The sequence below is a fragment of the Girardinichthys multiradiatus genome, chromosome 4 (assembly GCF_021462225.1).
Source record: "Girardinichthys multiradiatus isolate DD_20200921_A chromosome 4, DD_fGirMul_XY1, whole genome shotgun sequence".
Taxonomy (NCBI): domain Eukaryota; kingdom Metazoa; phylum Chordata; class Actinopteri; order Cyprinodontiformes; family Goodeidae; genus Girardinichthys; species Girardinichthys multiradiatus.
This window is the reverse complement of record NC_061797.1, coordinates 18821500-18841120: the sequence shown is the minus strand read 5'-3', so window position 1 is coordinate 18841120 and position 19621 is coordinate 18821500. Positions and strand designations below refer to the sequence as shown.

The 19621-nt window shown below is 38.4% G+C and overlaps 2 protein-coding genes across 3 annotated transcripts; one reads left to right on the top strand and one right to left on the bottom strand.

The window, feature by feature from the left end:
• Positions 1–1789: 1789 nt before the first annotated feature.
• grpr (gastrin-releasing peptide receptor) lies at positions 1790–8634 on the top strand. Its single transcript, XM_047363698.1, has 4 exons — positions 1790–2179; positions 4346–4697; positions 4845–4958; positions 6349–8634. The coding sequence occupies exons 1-4, from the start codon at positions 1809–1811 to the stop codon at positions 6628–6630; spliced, it is 1119 nt and encodes a 372-aa protein (XP_047219654.1). The 5' UTR covers positions 1790–1808; the 3' UTR covers positions 6631–8634.
• A 5098-nt stretch (positions 8635–13732) lies between these two features.
• vegfd (vascular endothelial growth factor D) lies at positions 13733–19151 on the bottom strand. Of its 2 annotated transcripts, none has more exons than XR_007038057.1 (8): positions 18846–19151; positions 16385–16601; positions 16197–16317; positions 16012–16081; positions 15789–15916; positions 15595–15710; positions 15247–15401; positions 13733–14000 (listed from the first exon to the last, which is right to left on the bottom strand). XR_007038057.1 is itself a non-coding variant. In XM_047363894.1 (8 exons), exons 1-7 carry the CDS (start codon positions 18954–18956, stop codon positions 15301–15303), a joined length of 864 nt encoding a protein of 287 aa, XP_047219850.1. In that variant the 5' UTR covers positions 18957–19151; the 3' UTR covers positions 13733–14000; positions 15253–15300. The 2 variants fall into 2 exon arrangements, 1 of the variants encoding a protein (XP_047219850.1); XM_047363894.1 differs by having other exon boundaries at positions 15253–15401.
• Between the last annotated feature and the right edge of the window lie 470 nt (positions 19152–19621).

Below are 19621 nucleotides of genomic sequence, written 5' to 3'. Positions count from 1 at the left end.
CATCCGGTCTCTGTACAAGTGGAGCAGGAGTTTGGTTCGCATTGCCGGCACTAAGTCGGACCTGTTCCCCGTGCATGTTGGACTCCAGCAGGGCTGCCCTTTGTCACTTGTCCTGTTCATAACTTTTATGGACAGGATTTCTAGGCGTAGCCAATGGCCGGAGGGGTTCTGGTTTGGGGACCAGAGGATTTCGTCTCTTCTTTTTTCAGATGACGTGGTCCTGCTGGTCCCCTCTAGCCAAGACCTACAGCATGCAATGGGGTGGTTCGCAGCCGAGTGTGAAGCGGCTGGGATGAAGATCAGCTCCTCCAAGTCCAAGGCCATGGTTCTTGACCGGAAAAGGGTGGCTTGTCCTCTTCAGGTTGGAGGGGAGTTCCTGCCTCAAGTGGAGGAGTTTAAGTATCTCGGCGTCTTGTTCACGAGTGAGGGAAGAATGGAGCGGGAGATCGACAGACAGATCGGTGCGGCTGCCACAGTAATGGGGGCGCTGTGCCGGTCCGTTGTGGTGAAGAGAGAGCTGAGCCGAAAAGCGAAGCTCTCGATTTACCGGTCGGTCTACATTCCTACCTTCACCTATGGCCATGAACTTTGGGTCATGACCGAAAGAACGAGATCCCGGATACAAGCGGCTGAAATGAGCTTCCTCTGTAGGGTGGCCGGGCACTCCCTTAGAGATAGGGTGAGGAGCTCGGCCATCCGGGAGGGGCTCGGAGTAGAGCCGCTGCTCCTCCACATCGAGAGGAGCCAGTTGAGGTGGCTTGGGCATCTATACCGGATGCCTCCTGGACGCCTTCCTCGGGAGGTGTTCCAGGCACGTCCCACCGGGAGGAAGCCCAGGGGACGACCCAGGACACGCTGGAGGGACTATGTCGCTTGACTGGTCTGGGAACGCCTTGGGTTCCCCCCGGAGGAGCTGGAGGAGGTGTCTGGGGAGAGGGACGTCTGGGCGTCTCAGCTGAGTCTGCTGCCTCCGTGACTCGGTCCCGAATAAAGCGGAAGACGACGACGACATTTACTGAATAATTTAGAGCAGCACAGTGTAGCAGAAGATTCGAGTCCTTGCCCAGGGTTTCTTCTTCATTGAGTTTGTATGTTCTCCCCATGTACTCTCCGGGTACTCTGGCTTCCTCCCACGGGAATTTATTATTTAATAAATTGCCCTTAGTGTACGCTGCCTGTAGCCCAACAATGGCTGGAGAGACTCCCCCTGCACAACCTTGCAAGGAGAAGTGGGTATAGGCAATGGATGGATGGATGGATGGATAGATGGATGGGAAATGTTTGAGATTTAGCATATTTTTCTGTCTGTCTTAAGACCTTTACAAAATGACAATAGTATATTAAAGTATTAACTCTGATTTAATTGTCAACCATTTAGCTGTGTTTACATCCACTGGATTATAGGAATGTCTTATACTTTTTTTATTATAATACATCATGCAATTTAAATTTGCATTTATTTATATATTAATACAGCACGTCATTTTCAGTTACAACGAAGTGCTTTACTGATAAGTCATACATACATTAATTTATCTAAATAAATAAAGAAAAATTTGACATTTTATCTTTTCAAATCTTTTCTTCATCCACAATTAAATTTAACCCACTTTAAATTTCATTTGTCTGGCTTTGAGCGCACCGAGTGGTTGAGCGCCTAGACGCTTAAAGTAAGTCATGCGTACACCTCCAAAGTTAGGCACTGAGCCTCATTGCCTTCTTTTCCCCATTTCCAGGGTCATATAACCATAACTACGACATATTTCCATTCTTTTCTTGTGCGTGATGTTGCTTTCACTGTGGGAGAGATGGAGCGCATTTACCCCAACGGGTCGCGCAGCATCACTTCTTCGCACATTTTCGCACGGATGATGTGGTTCACCGGCGTGGCTATCGCCTCCGTTTACGGGGCCATCAGCGTTTTGGGACTAATTGGCAACATCACGCTCATCAAGACGTTTTGCTCGGCCAAATCCATCCGCAATGTTCCAAATCTGCTCATGTCGAGCCTTGCGCTGGGGGACGTTTTGCTGCTGGTGACCTGCGCTCCGGTGGATGCCAGCCGGTACCTTTCAGAGGAGTGGTTGTTCGGTAGAGTGGGCTGTAAGGTCATCCCTTTTATTCAGCTCACCTCTGTTGGGGTGTCTGTGTTCACCCTCACAGCCCTCTCTGCTGACAGGTAGGCTGTTGTTTTTTTACTTTTAATTTATTGTTCATAATACCAAAGATTTATGTATGTCGCATACCAAGAAAATACCTGATTTTCTTGTTCTCCATTTACTGTCTAAGCAAATATTCAGTATTGATCAGTATGCTATTGTTTTCATCCCACGGACACAAAGTTAAAAGTGACTTATTTTTAGTTACTTAGTGATGTTGTTACCTAATTGTCATCTTTACTCCTCCAGTAGCCTAAAGCAGAAATGACCCTATAACCTAGATGTTTAATGGCACATTTTAAACAAGGATCAGTGTGAAAAAAAGGCAAATTTTTATAAACAGTAGCACAAATGTTTGCAAATTATAAATTGCTTACAGTTTTTTTTTACTATTGTAAAATATAAATGTTTAAAAATAGCCATAGTTTCCTGATGATCATAAAAATAACCCTGGGATGAGAATGGGCAGAGCATCTCATTCTTTGAATCATGCCTGCACCTTTTCTCCCATTTCTTTCATCGGCTTAGAGCCTTGGAGATTAAAACAAAGTTAACAGACTGATTAGATTTAGTTCTGAATGTTCAAGTTGATTCTAATTTAGCTTCATGTCTGATCCAAAAAGTGCCTTCATGAAATTTATGTTTAGTGTGGAGTTATTGTTTTTGAAGAGATTTTATTTGCACTATATCAGCTCCAAAACCATTCATTTTCCAGCCTACAACTTTATGCACAAAAACAACTCAGAACTTTGTATTGACTTTCATTCCTTTCAGTAACTGCATTTATGCCTAACCCTGTCACCATCCCTAACGATTACCAGTAAATACCTAACCTAAAAAAGGCTCATAAGGCCCATCAGTCTTAAAAAGGTTGGTGAAAATACCATAAAAAGTCCTAAATAAGAAACACAAAGAAGTACATGGACAGACACACCTACTGTATACACACACGTTCACATGGCACTCGTACAAATAAACCATAAATAGTCCTGAATTGTAGCGACAGGACACGTGACAAAAAAAGAAGAGTACAAACGAGAGAGAGAGAGACTGATGAAACTCTGCATCATCGTCATATGAAAGATGGTTCCTTAAAGAATCATCAGACAGGACTGTTGTGCTCTTTGGACACAGACGTCATACAATGATTGTAGGAGTGTTGAGACAATCCTCTCTGCAGTGGTGACCACATCTAGGAGATGATTGCGGTCTTCGTTGGTTCTGTCTCCATACTGCCCAGTAATGCAGTCATATAAATATTCTGAATAACAAAGCTGTTGAAGTTGGTTCAGATATATTTTTTGCTCATCTCAAGTCATGTGTTTAACTGACCAAGGTGATTATGCAACTGCAGCACAGATACAGACACTGAGCTGCATAAATGTCAGCCAATTAAGTAGTTGCACTCATGACATTGTCAGGACCACGAGTTGTCTAGAAATACCCTGGATCCATTCCTCTTATTATAGCCAGATGGTAATGACAGAAGTCTATGCAAGTTATTTATTATTGCAGTCAGTTACAAATAACAACTTAGCATAAAACCTGCAATTTGGTGGAAAATCTGAGTCTCTCTTTAGGCTGCCTTTCACATATCACACAGTTGTGCTGAGATAAATGAAGAATCGTGGAACCAAAGAGTGACAGCTGAGCTATTGATTGCAGAAAGGAGTCTTTCTTGGTATAGAAGTGTCCCACATTTATACCTATGTCCCTACATGGCTGTATCACTACATCCCTGGGTGGCTTAGAGGCATGACAGCAATACGTTGACTTCAATCTTCCATGCCACCTTTCTCCTTACATACAGTATACCCCACAGAGAAAGGAATAATGAGTCCCAGACCCTGTATAAAAGGCTTTATATGTGCTTCAGAAATTCTAAATTCATATTTTCCAACTTGAAAACCCTGTCACTTTAAGGCTTTTCGATTTGAATGACTAATTTAGTCACAAATTATGAGGTATGAGTTCTTCTACACATATCTGAAAAAGAGGGATACATTTCTCCTGCAAATTCAAACCAATTACTGAGTGAAATTGGGCCCAAATAAAATTTCAGACAAGCCTTAACATCTAACATCTATTTGTCAAGCACATACAGTTGTTTGTACATGTTCTCTTAAATTTCTCTGAAATCAGTTTTTCTAATCATTAAACTTATTCAGTATCTTTTTTTAAATCAGATACAGGGCCATTGTGAAACCTCTAGATCTCCAAAAATCGACCACCACTACCAGCATTGTCCTGCGGGCGGCATTCATCTGGGTCTTCTCCCTTATCTTGGCAATCCCCGAGGCTGTGTACTCAGACCTCCACACCTTCAATGTGACCTCTACCAACGAGAGCTTTGTTACCTGTGCCCCTTATCCTCACGCAGGGAAACTACACCCTCAGATCCACTCCATGGCTTCCTTCCTCATTTTCTACGTCATCCCCCTGTTGGTGATAAGCATGTACTACACCTTCATCGCCCGCAGCCTTTTCAAGAGTGCATCTAACCTTCCTGTGGAGGGGAATGTCCATGCAAGACGACAGGCCAGTGTTGAGCAATTAAGTTACTTTGATAATACTATTAATTTCCTTAAAACAACTGAAAATGTTAATGTTAATTTTTAAAGCAAATGTCTGACATGTCATTTATTCCCCAACAACATTTTTGAAATGGTTTTGTGCAACCAACAGGTTGAATCAAGAAAACGCTTGGCCAAGACAGTTCTGGTGTTTGTTGGTCTCTTTGCAGTGTGCTGGCTGCCCAGTCACATCATCTACTTGTACCGCTCCTACCACTATTCCCAGGTAGCTCAAAAGAACAATTCATTATTTTTTAACTAGTAACATTTAAAATCTTCTGTTGATGTGTTGTTTTCTACTGTTTTTGTGGATTAGTAGTTTAACACAACTCTTTCATTTCTTGATAAATACAAGCACAATTCATGTTTTTTGTTGTTGTTTTTTTTAAGGGCAACTGATCTTCCTTACTTAGTTTTCTCTACTTATTTATTTGCTTTTTTGAAAATATTTTCTGCAAGTTTATCAACTGTGCAAGAAGCGTCTGGTTTGATTTTCCTTCTGATGTTCTGTACAATTTCATTTCACTCACGTTTTAATTTTAGTTTCTGTCTGCCTCCATATTCTCTTTTCTTATGTCTGTTCAGTTTTAGAAAGTCTGTTTTTTTAGTTCAGTCCAATTTTGGGTGATGTCAAAAACTGTTTTCTGTTGACAATCCTGCTTGAGTGAAAAGTTTAGTCAGTATCTAAGTAGTTGTCAAATTCTTCAAAAAGAGGGCTCATTGCCTACTATGTTTCTCTTGACATCTCTCCTGTACCTCCATGAAGTTCTCAAACAAAGTCAAGAAAAAAACTTCAGAAAAGTTTCATATTCTACTAGATCATTATTGTTGTTCCTGGTTTCCCTGGAGACCTGGCTTTGTTTCCCAGACCCTACAAATGCACCAGTGACCCCCTTCATAGTGTATTTTTATGTCATTCCACACAGTGTGATACTTTCCTTCGGTGAGTTCAAGCTCACCGTTATTGTTAGTCAGAAATTGTTACTTACAAAGTTTGATTTAGCCTGTAGTGACTTTAGATTGAGGATTACTAACACTTTCATTTGTCTTTAAATAAAAGTCTGAAAGTAGTCCAGTTGGTTCAACATGTTGGGCCTTTTTAGCAGTGAAACATGACAACACAAATACATCATTATTTTTCTAGTTAGAAAATTTCATAGAAGGCATAATACATAATTTTAACAATGGACATTTTGTTATATATATATATTGTGTATGATAGTTATAAAGTATATGCATAATATAATGTTACTATATTCCTGATACCATACAATGCTGTTAAAGTACCCCTTCTTTCACATAAAGCCAGAATAGTTTGGTTAGCCTTTTTTCCTTAACAAATAAAATCAAAACATTTTGGACATGTTAAGTTTATTTCATTGTTGTTTCATTTGTGTCTTATTGTACATGTTCGAAATAAACATTGTTCATCCATTAAAACATGCTTTTACAGTTAGTCTGATTGTCTTTGAGTGATATATAAATTTGAATGATTATATGAAACATTCAAGTGACAAAAACAAAACAAAAAAACAGAAGATATTTGTAAGGGGCACAAATACTTTTTCACACCACTGCACACATTTCTAATCAGTTTTTTTTCCATCCTCCCCCAGGTGGACACATCTCTGGGTCATTTCATTTGCAGCGTTGTTGCTCGGATTCTGGCCTTCACCAACTCCTGCATCAACCCCTTCGCCCTTTACCTGCTGAGCAAGACCTTCAAGAAGCAGTTCAACCAGCAGCTGTGTTGCTGCTGTCGCTTCATGCTCAAACAATCCCAGCAGAGCCCAACACATTATAACACACGCATGACCTCAGTCCACAGCACTCACCACTCTGTGGCAAGTCTGACCATGAACAACGGTAGGCAGCTCTATCAGGGAGACTATGTGTAAGAGTGTTTGTGAGTGAGAGATGTAAATGTGTGATCTTTTTCTCTACATACAATAGTAAAACGAAAAAATCAAGACATTAGAAATACAATGCAGAGTTCTGTGGTGATATCTTTGTGTGAAATGTTCAGTATATACTTGTCAGTATTTGCATTTTTCTTTTTTTCAGATTTTCAATGCTCTAAACGTTTTATGGTACATTTCTGAGTTTGTGTAGATTGTCTGCTGAGTCCTTTGACCTTTTAATGATCAGAGTCATGTACAGTTTTGCAAGTTATCTGATTTAGGATCAGTTTGTGCTTGTATTTATGGCTTTACTAGTTTGTTTTTAAGTTTCTTGTCTATTCCAAATTTAATATAAAACATAAAAAAAAGAAACACTTTTGTTCTGGTTCATCAGTTGGCTGCAGAAGGAATACATAAGGGAAAGTCTCAAGCTAAGGGCCAAAAATAAAATAAAAAAAGCCTAAATCAGCATATGTGTTCCTTCTTAGAACCTTTCTGCATTATGCACATGATCCAGATAGCACAATAGACAAACTTAGTCTTTGACGAGGATGGGACAATACAGAAACTAGATAATTTACTACAGTTTTGTTGTAGATTTTATTCACAACATGTTTTTCTGCTTTAGTACCATATGTTAAATTGAGCTTAGTAAAAGCCAAACCTTCTTTACTTTGCATAATGAAGCTGATATGAAAGGCTGATCTGTGCAGAACATACTGAGGGTTCTTCTAGGCATATAAAGCCTAAATGAATAAGCATGATGCACAAAGAAAACTTAATAAAATCTGCCTTCTATAAATAGCATTGTCTTTTGTGCACACACTGGCTTTTTGTGATCTGTCACCTTTAACAAATCCAATAACAAACAGATTCTAAAACTGTAATATAATATAATATTGAGGCCATGAACTTCTGTGTGTACTGAAAGCGATTCACAGTCTGAAGCAGCTGGCATGAGTCTGAGGCCATAGTTCCCAACCTGCAGTTGAGGGGTCAGTCTCTGTCTTTAGCAGAGAGTATCTTGGTATCTTGTTCATGAGTGAACGGGATGCGGACAGATGGATTGGACCATCATCTGCAGAAATACAGACATCGATCCAGTTTGTTGTAGTGAAAAAAAATCAAAGCTTTTGAGTTGCAGCCCCACTACATTCCAACTCTCATCTATGGTTATAAGATATAATAGAAAGAATGAGATCCCGGATACAAGCAGCTAAAACAAGCTGGGAACACCTTGCGAGTTATGCTGGGGAGAGGGGTGTCTGGGTTTCTCTGGACCTGCCAGCCCAACGAACCTGACTCGAATAAGCAGAGAAAATGGATGGCTGAAGGGATGGATAAAATAACTTTGCAAATATAATTAACATAGTGATTGTTCCTTTTCTTTATCTGCCATTTAATATTCTAAATGTTTTTATATTGGATATTAAAAGTGGAACTTTGCTTTAATATTTCTAAATATTTGAGTATATGACGAAGTATGATGTCTTGTGTGTACCTTGAGAAATCTGTCAGTCACTCTGGTTTTATACAAAACTGTTTGTCGGCTTTCCCTCACTCTTTGAGTTAAAAAAACTGTAATTACTTTTAAGTTATAAAAAATACTTGGTGAGGGTTGGACATATTCAAGCTCCCTCATAGTATGAGACCATAGAAGTAAACAACTTTCAGAAGCCTGACATTTCTGTTTAAAATATGATTTTTTTTATTGATCTTATATTTCAATTTTCTGAGACACTGTAATTTAAGGTTTTCTATATCTGAAAGCTGTAATCATCAATATCAGAAGAGAGAAAGGTTTGACATATTGCACTCTCTGTGCAATGAATCTAAATATTGAACTTTTTCACGATATTGTAATTTTTTGAAGCTCTACCTGTATCTTTGTTTTATTATGTTGGGTCCCGGCTGAAAAAAAAAATCAGTAGGAAATAGACATTAGCGTGATTATAATAAACGATTATGTGTAAAAATTTGCTTGATGAAATAAATCTTAACTTTGACAAATATCCAGAACCTCCTCTCTTCTTTAAACCTGTGATGGAAACATTTACCAGGGATGGTAAATAATTCATAATTCAGAAGCGATTTTTGTTTGGTTCATGAGGCTGATTAAAACTTAGTCTATTTATGTAAATTAAATAGTTCACCATAGTATATCAAATCCTATTAATATTTAACACGCAAGATGCAGATAATATATTCTTGGTGACTGTGCCACATCACAGGGTTTTATCTCAGTGTTTCAGAGCTGGAGAGGATCATCCTTAAGTTGTCTAGCATTAGTGGTTAAATGTCACTTCATGTTCTTGTGTTTATTTTTCTAGATTACCTGCTCTGTGTTTGCATTAATTTGCACTGATTTTTGAGCGGTTTTCATCCTACCTGCACTAGATCATGCTCTTAGTGTCTTCACTTTGTAGAAATCCAGGTACAAGGTTATACAAGGAGGATACTGCAGATATGCTGAGATTGACTTGGCTCTGGGTCAGTACACCAATTCTTGTCCCAATTTTACACCCAGAGATCACAGTTTTATCTAAACCTTCCTCTGTTTCGTACCCATAAAAGTAAAACATTTCATACTTAGTGTATGTGCTTCACAATAACATATCAGTTTCTTTTCTGTTGGTAATGAAGTATTTTTAATGAATTCTTGAGAAAAATAATCAGAAAACTAATCATATATTTCAGAATTCAGTTTAGCTGTTATATTTTGAATATTTAATATTTTCCGCAATTTTCATTGATTGCTTGTTCTTATCAGCACTTGGGCCAGCAGATTCCTTTTAAGTGTGAGAGTAAAGTAACTTTGTGTGAAGTATTTTGAGTTACCTGGTAGCAGATATGGTTTAGTAGTCTTACAACTTTTCCTTGCAAAAGAGTATTTTGTGGAAAATTATTTTTAAATCATTGGTTATCATGGTTGGTATGACATTCAAAACAGATGACTTATTTTCATACCCCAAAGAATGTTGGCCACAAAATGACCAAAACTAGAAAAGTGGTGAAGGGTTGTTATCACCAAGCACAGGGAAATGATCTGCTGCAACCTCTTAACAGGAGCTGCTAAAAGATGAAGAAAATATGACTCTGACCCAAGTGGACTGCAGATGAGATACCCATGGATCTAACCATTAATATAGTCCAGTACCACTGGACCAACAATGAATCTAATGATAGTTATGGGAGATACAGTTTTAGTCCATTTCTGATGTGTATGGCTGGGCAGAGGATGCATCTTATGTTAGGGAAAGAGGAAATAAATGAAAAATGAAATATCTCAAAACAGCAGTAAATAAATCTGAAAAATAAATAACACAATATGGCTTAGTTCATGGGATGATTCTTTTACATGTATAGACCTGGAGGTTATTCATTGCATTTTACAGATATAGAAAGCAACTGTCAGATAATTGTTTTATTACTGTTCAACACTGAAATAAAGACAATAATGCTACATCCTCCAAAAATGGCATGAATACTGGTTGGGACATCTCTCACAGGAAGGTATTAGGAAACTGCACCCAAAAACAATGTAACAAAACCAAAACAAATGAAATTCAGAAATTCAGAATTAACAGATATTCCTGTCTTAATTCGTACATGTTGCACATTGCAGTAGCTGGTGCTCAAACCTGTTGTTTCAGCTCTCTAAAAGACCCACTTCTAACAACACATGCTGCCAGCTGACTCGTTATTAATGCTGATAAATGGTGTTTAACGTGATGATCTTCATCCAGTAGGACAAGGTTTCAGTGCTACATTAACATATTTTTAGTTATTTAAAAAAAATAGGAGAGCTAGCTTGCTCCCCGCCAGCAACTGCTACAATTCCTAACAAATGTCCCCAATGTGGGATTTAAAAACACTGCAGCTACATAGATTCTGGTTTTATTGGAAACATGTAAGAAATGAAACATTTATTCACACCATAAATGTGTGCAAATTTAATATTGTCATAAATATATTTATACATCCTTCTGACCACCACCTCCACCATCATCAACCACATTAGAGGGGTCCTGCAGCAACCGTGTGTGATTTTTGCACATTTGGTTACAGCTGCCCTAAGGATCAGTCTTTCGCTGATTCACAATTTCTTCATGGCTTTATTGCCTTTTGTCATTTCACATTTTGGTCTTCTGACTTTTTTTTTTTTAGAAATGCTCCAGTTAATGCAGGCACCAAGGCCTTCAGGGTCATTATGCATGGGACTGACCAAGCAGACTGTCTTTTTAGGGGAAAACCAGAACCTTTCTGACTGGTTTATTACAAAATATTCACAGTATTGTCACTTAAGAAGGCTCAAAGGGGAAACTGTGTGCCAGAGGACAAAATTTGTTATGGATCAACCCTGTGTGAGTATCACTACTAGATCTATAACTGAAACATCAAGTTATGCCTGGTTATCGTCTTCAATGTGATATTCTACTTTGTATTTTGCTTTGGATTTCATATAAATCTATCATCTTTTTGCTGCTATTTATATCACCAGACAGGTTTAAGTTTGTGGGTCTTGATACTTTCTCACCGCCATATTTGAGTTTATGCGCAGATTGTCTTTGTGATGCAAGCAAAATATATTGTTGAAGTGATTGAGTTATTTCAACATCTTTCAGAGAGATCCAGTTAGGAAGACTTAAGAGTTAAAAAACACTAAACAGTCCTAAAACCCATATTTATTGGATTCAATTTCCTTTTCTCTAAGAGCTTGTAATCATTACAGGTTTGGAAACTGGAAAAAAATAAAATGCCTTGAACATATGCACATATACACAACACTGCTTCTGTTTAAAAATAACTTTATTATATATAAAGAAGTGCTTTTGAAACTGTGTACAGCTCTTTTCTTTTTTCTTCTTTAAGGTCAGAGCATGATTGAAAAAGTTACAACTGCATGGATCCATGCTTTACTGTTTTTTTTTTTAACTGCTAGTTGTCACAGCTAGTAACAGCAGACTAGTTTTAGTTTGGCTGTTTCATTCTGCCTTTATGGCACCAAAATGCAGAGTGAGGATGTTATGAAAGGAACAATAAAGGAGGATCAAATTTGTTCCACAAGTTTATAGAAATCTTCCATAACTCAACAAAGATGACTGCATTCAGACACTGTGATGTCTAACCTTTTATTGACTGTTGTCGATGTACTAACATCACACTTTCCTTTTTAAATTTTATTGACTAGAAGCGTTGTTGTGGAAAGACATTTAATAAACCCACCTGAAAATCAATACTTTCATCCCGCTTCAACAACAAAATAAGCACAAAAAGAAATGTCGGCCATGTCTTCTGGTAAGCTATGTGCTTATTACTACCTTTGCTTTATTATGGCTCTGATGCTTCTGATGGAGACCTTTAGATTTGATCAGAGATAATACTATTTATTTTTATTAATCAGAGCAAGTCTTTATCTATATATTTTCTAGATACTGCACGGCTGGTGTGGAAAAGCTAGAAACTGAAAAACAATTTAAAGGAATTAAAACTATAAATGAATAATTTTGCAATGTTTATTTTCTCTAGCAGCAGTTATGGTCTTGAGTTTATGTGAACAGCTGTCCAATAGTACAAATAAAGAGAAATGCGCATCACTCATTACTTTATATGTTTCTTCCAATAAGCCAGTTCTCAAAGCTTTGTCAAAAGATGCATTTCTTCTAGCTTTCAATTCATCCATCCATCCATCCGTCTGTCCGTCCATCCATCCAACCAACCATCCATCTATCTTTTTTAATGGCATGTTCTATTGTCTTTCCTATTTTGAAGCCCTTTAAGTGAAATGGCCCTATGTTAGTGTTACACCCAGGGGTGAAAGTGAGCCGGTATAGTCCGGTACTGCGTACCACTAAAAGAGTTTGCGCCGGTACCGGGAAGAGGGAAGAACAGCTGTCTGCTATGAAGCCGTCATCCAGAACCAGTTATGGCTACAAAAATTCACGAGCACACAAAGAAGATCAGATCCGCTATCAATAGGCAGTCTAAAACACGACTTAATCTGTTTATAAATATAGCTTTTTTCCCGTCATTCCAAATAGTTTCTGAACTGTTCTGCTATGCTGGAGCCTCAATGCTCTTGCTTTGCTTCTCTCCCCTCGGGGCTCGAGGATTTTGTGAACGGCCAGCCTTTAAAACGAGCACCGCTACGTTTAATGTCTGTCTGCTCGCTGCTAAATACTCCAGTTAAAAGCAAAGGGAGAGAAACTAGTTGTGTTTCATGTTATTTTGCTGAATTAAAACAAGCTCGAAAACACCGCTTATGACCTGAGATTTCACATACGCTACACAAGAGCGCATGCGCGCTTACCTCCAAAACAGAGCGGTTGCCAAGGAGATTGGTGCGTTCGATTTAATGGACTGGGAGATTTTACACAGGTGGTGCAAAGACATAAAAAAACACCATTAAGACAGGACGAACAATAAATCACTTACCATCTACAGACTTTTAAGTAAAAACCGCTAAAACAACCGAACTGTCAAATGTTTAATTTAAATGAAATCAAAACTTGATCACAATGCAGAGAACAATTACTTCTTTGTTCACATTGTCAAGTTGTACCGGCAAGAATTTAAAAGTACTTTCACCCCTGGTTACACCCCAGGGAAACTAATACTCCTACTACATCACTACTATACATTACAAAATACTCCATTAATCAGTAATTTGGAATTGTAGGGGTACCACTAAATGTGGCTCTGGCGATTTTGATAAAAACAAAATGATATTTACTTACATTGATTTTTGTTCTACATTTATGTTCCCATAAATTAATTAATACAGTAAAACTAATAGGCAGATTTTCTTTCTAAATATTCAGTGTGAGATTGTTTTACATCAGTGAAATATTTATATATTTTAATTATTTTGTTCCATTTTTATATAAGTACCAATGAATGTGGAGGGTGCTGTTTGTTTTTTTATTTTCCAACACAGATTGGATCAACCTTGGTTGCAAAGAATGAAAGGATAATTACAACTTTATTTCTGCAGTTGCTGTGTTTGATGGGGAGTTCAGGGCAATCTTAACATAACTATGAATATATTTATGTTTATCAAATTGGAATATCTAAGCAAAAAACAAGATTATGACAGCTGTTTTGAATTATAAAAATAATCTTTATTGTAAATACTAAAAATTCAGTGCACAAAGAAAGAAGGTAAAATTGTACACTTTGATTAAAACCTAATCCATTCTTGTTAAACCAATCAATTAACATGGTCAAATTAGTTAATATAAGTAAAGTAATCTGCATAAATAGGACTGTAAATAAATTATAGGACATTTTATATTTGTCATTGCTCTTTGTTGAGCAGCTTGTCGTAATGTATATCTCCAGTGAAGCTCTACTTGAGGAGTTTGCATCTGTAAAACAAAAGGCAAGGTTTGGTTTATATTTCTCTAATATCTAGCTAGTGCTATTTCACCACAACATGAGTGCAAAGTATTTTATACAATTAAAAAGATGTATTTCAGGGTGCTTAAATTAAGCAAAAACATATTTTATACATTTAATCATTTTGTAATGTCCAGATGTGAAGTTTAATACAAAGGATTCTAAACAAATGTACACTGTACCAAAAAATAAAGGGAACACTCAAATAACACATCCTAGATCTGAATGAATGAAATATTCTCATTAAATACTTTGTTCTGTACAAAGTTGAATCTGCTGACAACAACATCACACAAAAATCATCAATGGAAATCAAATTTATTAACCAATGGAGGCCTGGATTTGGAGTCACATACAAAATTAGTGGAAAAACACACTACAGGCTGATCCAACCTTGATGTAATGTCCTTAAAACAAGTCAAAATGAGGCTCAGTATTGTGTGTGACCTCCACGTGCCTGTATGACCTCCCTACAACACATGGGCATGCTTCTGATGAGACGGCGGATGGTCTCCTGAGAGATCGCCTCCCAGACCTGGACTAAAGCATCCACCAGCTCCTGGACAGTCTGTGGTGCAACGTAACGTTGCTCCTTGTCTGTGTTGCCCTCCTATGGCCTCCTCCACGTCTCCTGGTGTACTGGCCTGTCTCCTGGTAGCGCCTCCAGGCTCTGGACACTACGCTGACAGACACAGCAAACCTTCTTGCCACAGCTCGCATTGATGTGCCATCCTGGATGAGCTGCACTACCTGAGCCACTTGTGTGGGTTGTAGAGTCCGTCTCATGCTACCACGAGTGTGAAAGCACCACCAACATTCAAAAGTGACCAAAACATCAGCCAGAAAGCATAGGTACTGAGAAGTGGTCTGTGGTCCCCACCTGCAGAACCACTCCTTTATTGAGTGTGTCTTGCTAATCACCAAAGATTTCCCCCTGTTGTCTTTTCCATTTGGACAACAGCAGTGAAATTGATCGTCAATCAGTGTTGCTTCCTAAGTGGACAGTTTGATTTCACAGAAGTTTGATTTACTTGGAGTTATATTGTGTTGTTTAAGGGTTCCCTTTATTTTTTTGAGCATTGTATTTTAGTTCAACTTCAAAAACTTATTTTTCTTCTTCTGTAATGATTTTTTGTTTTACTTCCAAAATAATTACAAATATTATAAAGTATATATTTGAAAAGCAGGGCAGGTTCAGATAAAATTCAGTATTACCTCTACCTGCATGAGGCTTTATCAAAACATTGGGGTCTCATGGAAGAGTTTGGATTACAGCGGTCTCGGCTGGAGAATTGGCTCCGGTCTGGGCAGACATTCACAGCGCTCCACGTCTATCTCACAGTCCGACAACCAGGAACTGAGGGGAAGCTCTACACAAAGGATAATATTAATGCAAATTTAAGATGAAAAAAGACAATAGTGGCGGTGGGACATTTTAAAACTCAGTTTATGCCAAGATGAGAATTGATTTTTTCCAGCATGTCTCAGCTTTGCTTTGAAAAAAATGGAAGTTAAATAAAGAAATATATCGTAAGGCTCATAAATACTTCCTCAAAAACTAACCTGGTGTACTGGAAGGGTAAGGTATGCATCTTTCACTTGAACAATCCCAAATCCACCCACTGGCACAAAGTCTCCTGGAGTCCCGAGCTTCCAACATCTGTCCCATCAGAGGGCAGCTGATAATAAACCACATGGAGAAAACATGAACTCCAACACTGGTGACAGTAAACGGATTTGGGACTTTCCATACTCACCCACTGGTCCTGTGTTGCTGAGCGTTACGTCGAATTATTGCAGGCTCCATGCATCTGCAAGTAGTATGGTTTGCTACTTTTATCAGCATGGGTTCCGGTACAAATTTAAAAGGTATTATACTGAGGACCTAAAAGACACAATTATAGACAGTTGTTTAAATGCTGAAAACTATTCCTGCTCCTCAAAAATGTATAATCATATCGATAAGGGGGAATTACTCACCGTTTTATTCACATATACAGTAGACGTATTTCTGCAAGTGATGCCCTCCTGGTTGCAGCAGCCACCACACCTGTCAGCAAGAAAAAGATTAGTGATTTTTCCAGCTTTAATAATACGAACGATGCAGCACAGCTTTAAACGTGATTAAAAAGTAGATTTCTGTAACTTGTATAGGCTGAAAGCACCTGTAGACAGATACACAGGGTGGCTTGAAGAAAATCGAGGGGTCGGTCCCCAGCTCGTTGGCCACATCGACGCATGTCTCTCTGGGCATACACTGAGTACTCTGCCACTCCTCATCTATGGCTAAAGAGGAAAAGCAATGATGAAATTGATTTTAAACCCACATCCAGGGATTTGCACATGATCCAACCTTTGAGTATCTCCAGGCTGTAAGACTCAGCAGCGTAGCGTGTGGAGCGGTGCGATCCAACCAGAGGCGGAAAGGAGAAGGGCTCTGCATTGACTTGTGGTGGCTGCAGCCTTAAACGACACTTCCACAGCTTCCAGTCAGGGAAATGTGCGAGTCGCAGTAGCTCGTCCAAACTGGAGGATGTGCGGACCTGCCTCTCCCACTGTCTCCTAACCCGCTGGGTTCAACCAAAGAAAAAAAAAATAAAAAATAAAACTAACTGTTCATGGGTATAATCATGATTGTTAATGAAAACTGGAACATTTTAGGGATAAGTATAATTGCACATCTCATGGTGTAAGTAAATACAGACATCTCCGTCAAGGGTGGCTGTGGATGGATTCAGAATTTATATTTTACACAAAATAAATACAGCTATTTTCTATGAATAATATAATTTCTGAGTGCTAATGATTTTGTTTTTGTTAGTCTTTCCAGCCTATATAAACAGGGAACATATGAGTCATCATTGGAGAAACCTTTAAATATGATGGCTATTAATATTTATTATTAAAGAAACACCAGAAGGTTGACATTTGAAACATTGCTGAGCTGAAAGTTAGTGGATAGTATATAATGAAGGTGGATCTCTTTGAACCCATCTACATCACCATAGTAACAGAGGCTGAACTCATAACCTGCTCTGGAGTGGGTTAAATTTCCCGGGAAAATCCATCTGTGCATTTCTGCACAAAAATCTTTAAAAGGAAAACCAGAAGCTGGTAACAAAATACTCAGTAACAGCTGATATATAAGTAGTTTTATTTTAACTCTGTTCTGCTATTGTTAACACAAAGAATGAAGAACATTTGATAAACCTACTGTTTCATATAAGAACCTGCAGTCATGGATTAAAGAGAAAAAAAGGTGCGAAGTGCACCACATCAGAATCAGAAGCATAAATTAGAAAAACAATGTAACTAGCGGTTTCCTCAGCTAACTGTTCTCCGCAGCGTTGCTCTTTCGTCCTGTTGTAAGAAACGAATCTATCCTCTGTGCATTCTGCGGTTCTGTAAGAGGAGAGCCTGAATCTAAAAATGTCTTGATTAAAAAAAGTACAGCCTGGTTGGTGCAGTTTTTAAATGACATTTTAATTCTCAAGAAAAACAAGCTATTCAAACCTAAAAACATTGTTTGCACTTTAAACCCAGTAACTGGATGTGCCACTCTTAGCAGCCACAACTACCTTTAAGTAATTGTGATAGGTAACAATGAGTCACTGGACCAGAATAGATTAGCTTCTGTTAATACAAAGTAAGCACCAATCAACTTCTAAACACAACTTATATATCTTTAGCACCTGTTCCAAATTGAGCTATTTTCCTTCATAGTAAGCGAAAAAAAATCCTTCATATTTATCCTTACACTCAGGCACTTCAATAAAGTTTTAGTTTTATGAGCATGTATTCCTCTTTAAAATTCCAGATTATAAGTCAACTGAGATCATAAAAATATGATTAAAGGAAGCAATAACTATGCCTCTTCCCTTCAAAAGAAAACAATCTAAGACTCAAACAAAAGGCTTAAATTATGTTCTTTGTGTTTGAAGCTAGGTGTAAGATTATTTGGTGGCACTCCTCCAAAGGGACTTTAAGAGATGGGGTTCAAGGGTGTGAGAAGTCCATAAAACCCCATGTCATGGTACCGCAGGAAGGCAGAGTTCCCATGCTGACATAAACCAGAACAAAATGAAACCAGAGCGAATCAGAACCCCCACTGTGCAGTGCAATCTAAGGTAGCTTAAATCTAACTTTTGTCTCCCGAGCATCAAATCGTAAATTGTCTTTTGAGAAAGAAATGTTGTGTTTGTTTTAACTAGTTTACATGTTAAATGGTCAACGATCTGAACTACATAAGGAAGAAACTGGATGGCAGTGAAAATTAAATTTAAAGATTCCCACACTGGTTTCTGAGGTTATTAAGCCAAAATATGATCCCATATGGCACGTCTACACACAGGGGTGAAGGCACAGCAAAGAGATCATGAAGAACATCATGTGTCAGTGTGGGCTTTGACTATGACCAAGTGTCAGTGTGAACCATAACAGATGGTCCAGCAAGCTTCTGCCTAAACAACTGAAACTGAAAAAGTTTTTCCTGAATATATGCCAGTCATGGCCTCTAATCAGAACCAGAGAAGCCAAGACCCTGAATGTGAAATGAGATACACCTTCTTAACATGAATTCTTGTTTAAGTCCTACAGATATGCATGATTACTGTCTGTTAGGACTAAACATGTGTCCTGCCCTGGCAGCAACTGGTCAAGTGTGAAATTTATCATAAAGGGCTGAGCAAACTGCAGCCTCAGAATTAAACATGAGCCTTCCTTACTGATCTACTACAAAATTTGCAGAAAGGTTTTATCATATTGCTATGTTTGTACATTGTATAAAAACTAGAAAGTTTCATGAATCAACTTACCTTGTTGTATCCCTCCCTGTGCATGCTATATCCTATGTTTATCCAGCCGAGCTCCAACAAAAAAGTCACCAAGAAAATGATCCTGCACAGACTCCATTGCATCCTCATCATTAACAGCCGACGCTCCTTGTTTTCTCTCAACAGTGCTGTAAAAGCTCTGAGAGTTGGCTGCCTCTCCAAATGCTGGACCAGTTGAGTCCCTCAGACCACACACTCTGTCCTCTCAGAATACATTTGTGCTTAAAAAAAACTCTTGATCGTCCAGCTGCATGCAGAGCGTGTGAGTGTGTGTATTTGAGACCGAGCAACCCGTTGCAACAACCTAGTCAGCCATGAGCCAAATGGAGAGGTGGGCTTTAAACCAGGAATGTCCTGCTAAAGCTTTGATGCAGAAGCTGAGGTGTTCAGTCACATTATAGGGTTGCGAAAACTGCAGGACAAAGATGCTTACAGTTCAGTGTGTCAAACTTTATGTATTCCCTTAATGTCTATCATTACTTATTACAATATTTTCATATCTGCTTACCTAATTTGAGCATCTGGTACCTTAGAGTGCTTTGACTTTCATGGTTAAACAAACCAAAATTATAGCAACAACAAAATCTATCTAGTTTTAAAAAATCTCAAAAGCTGTTTGTCCTTCAGCATCAAGTTATGCCTTTTAACTTCTGATTCTCATTTCTATTGAAATGTTTGTCGAGTAGACAAATCATCTGCCTTTTAAATCTCTTACCAGTGTTCGTTTCTTCTAGACTTACTGAACCACTTATAGCCGA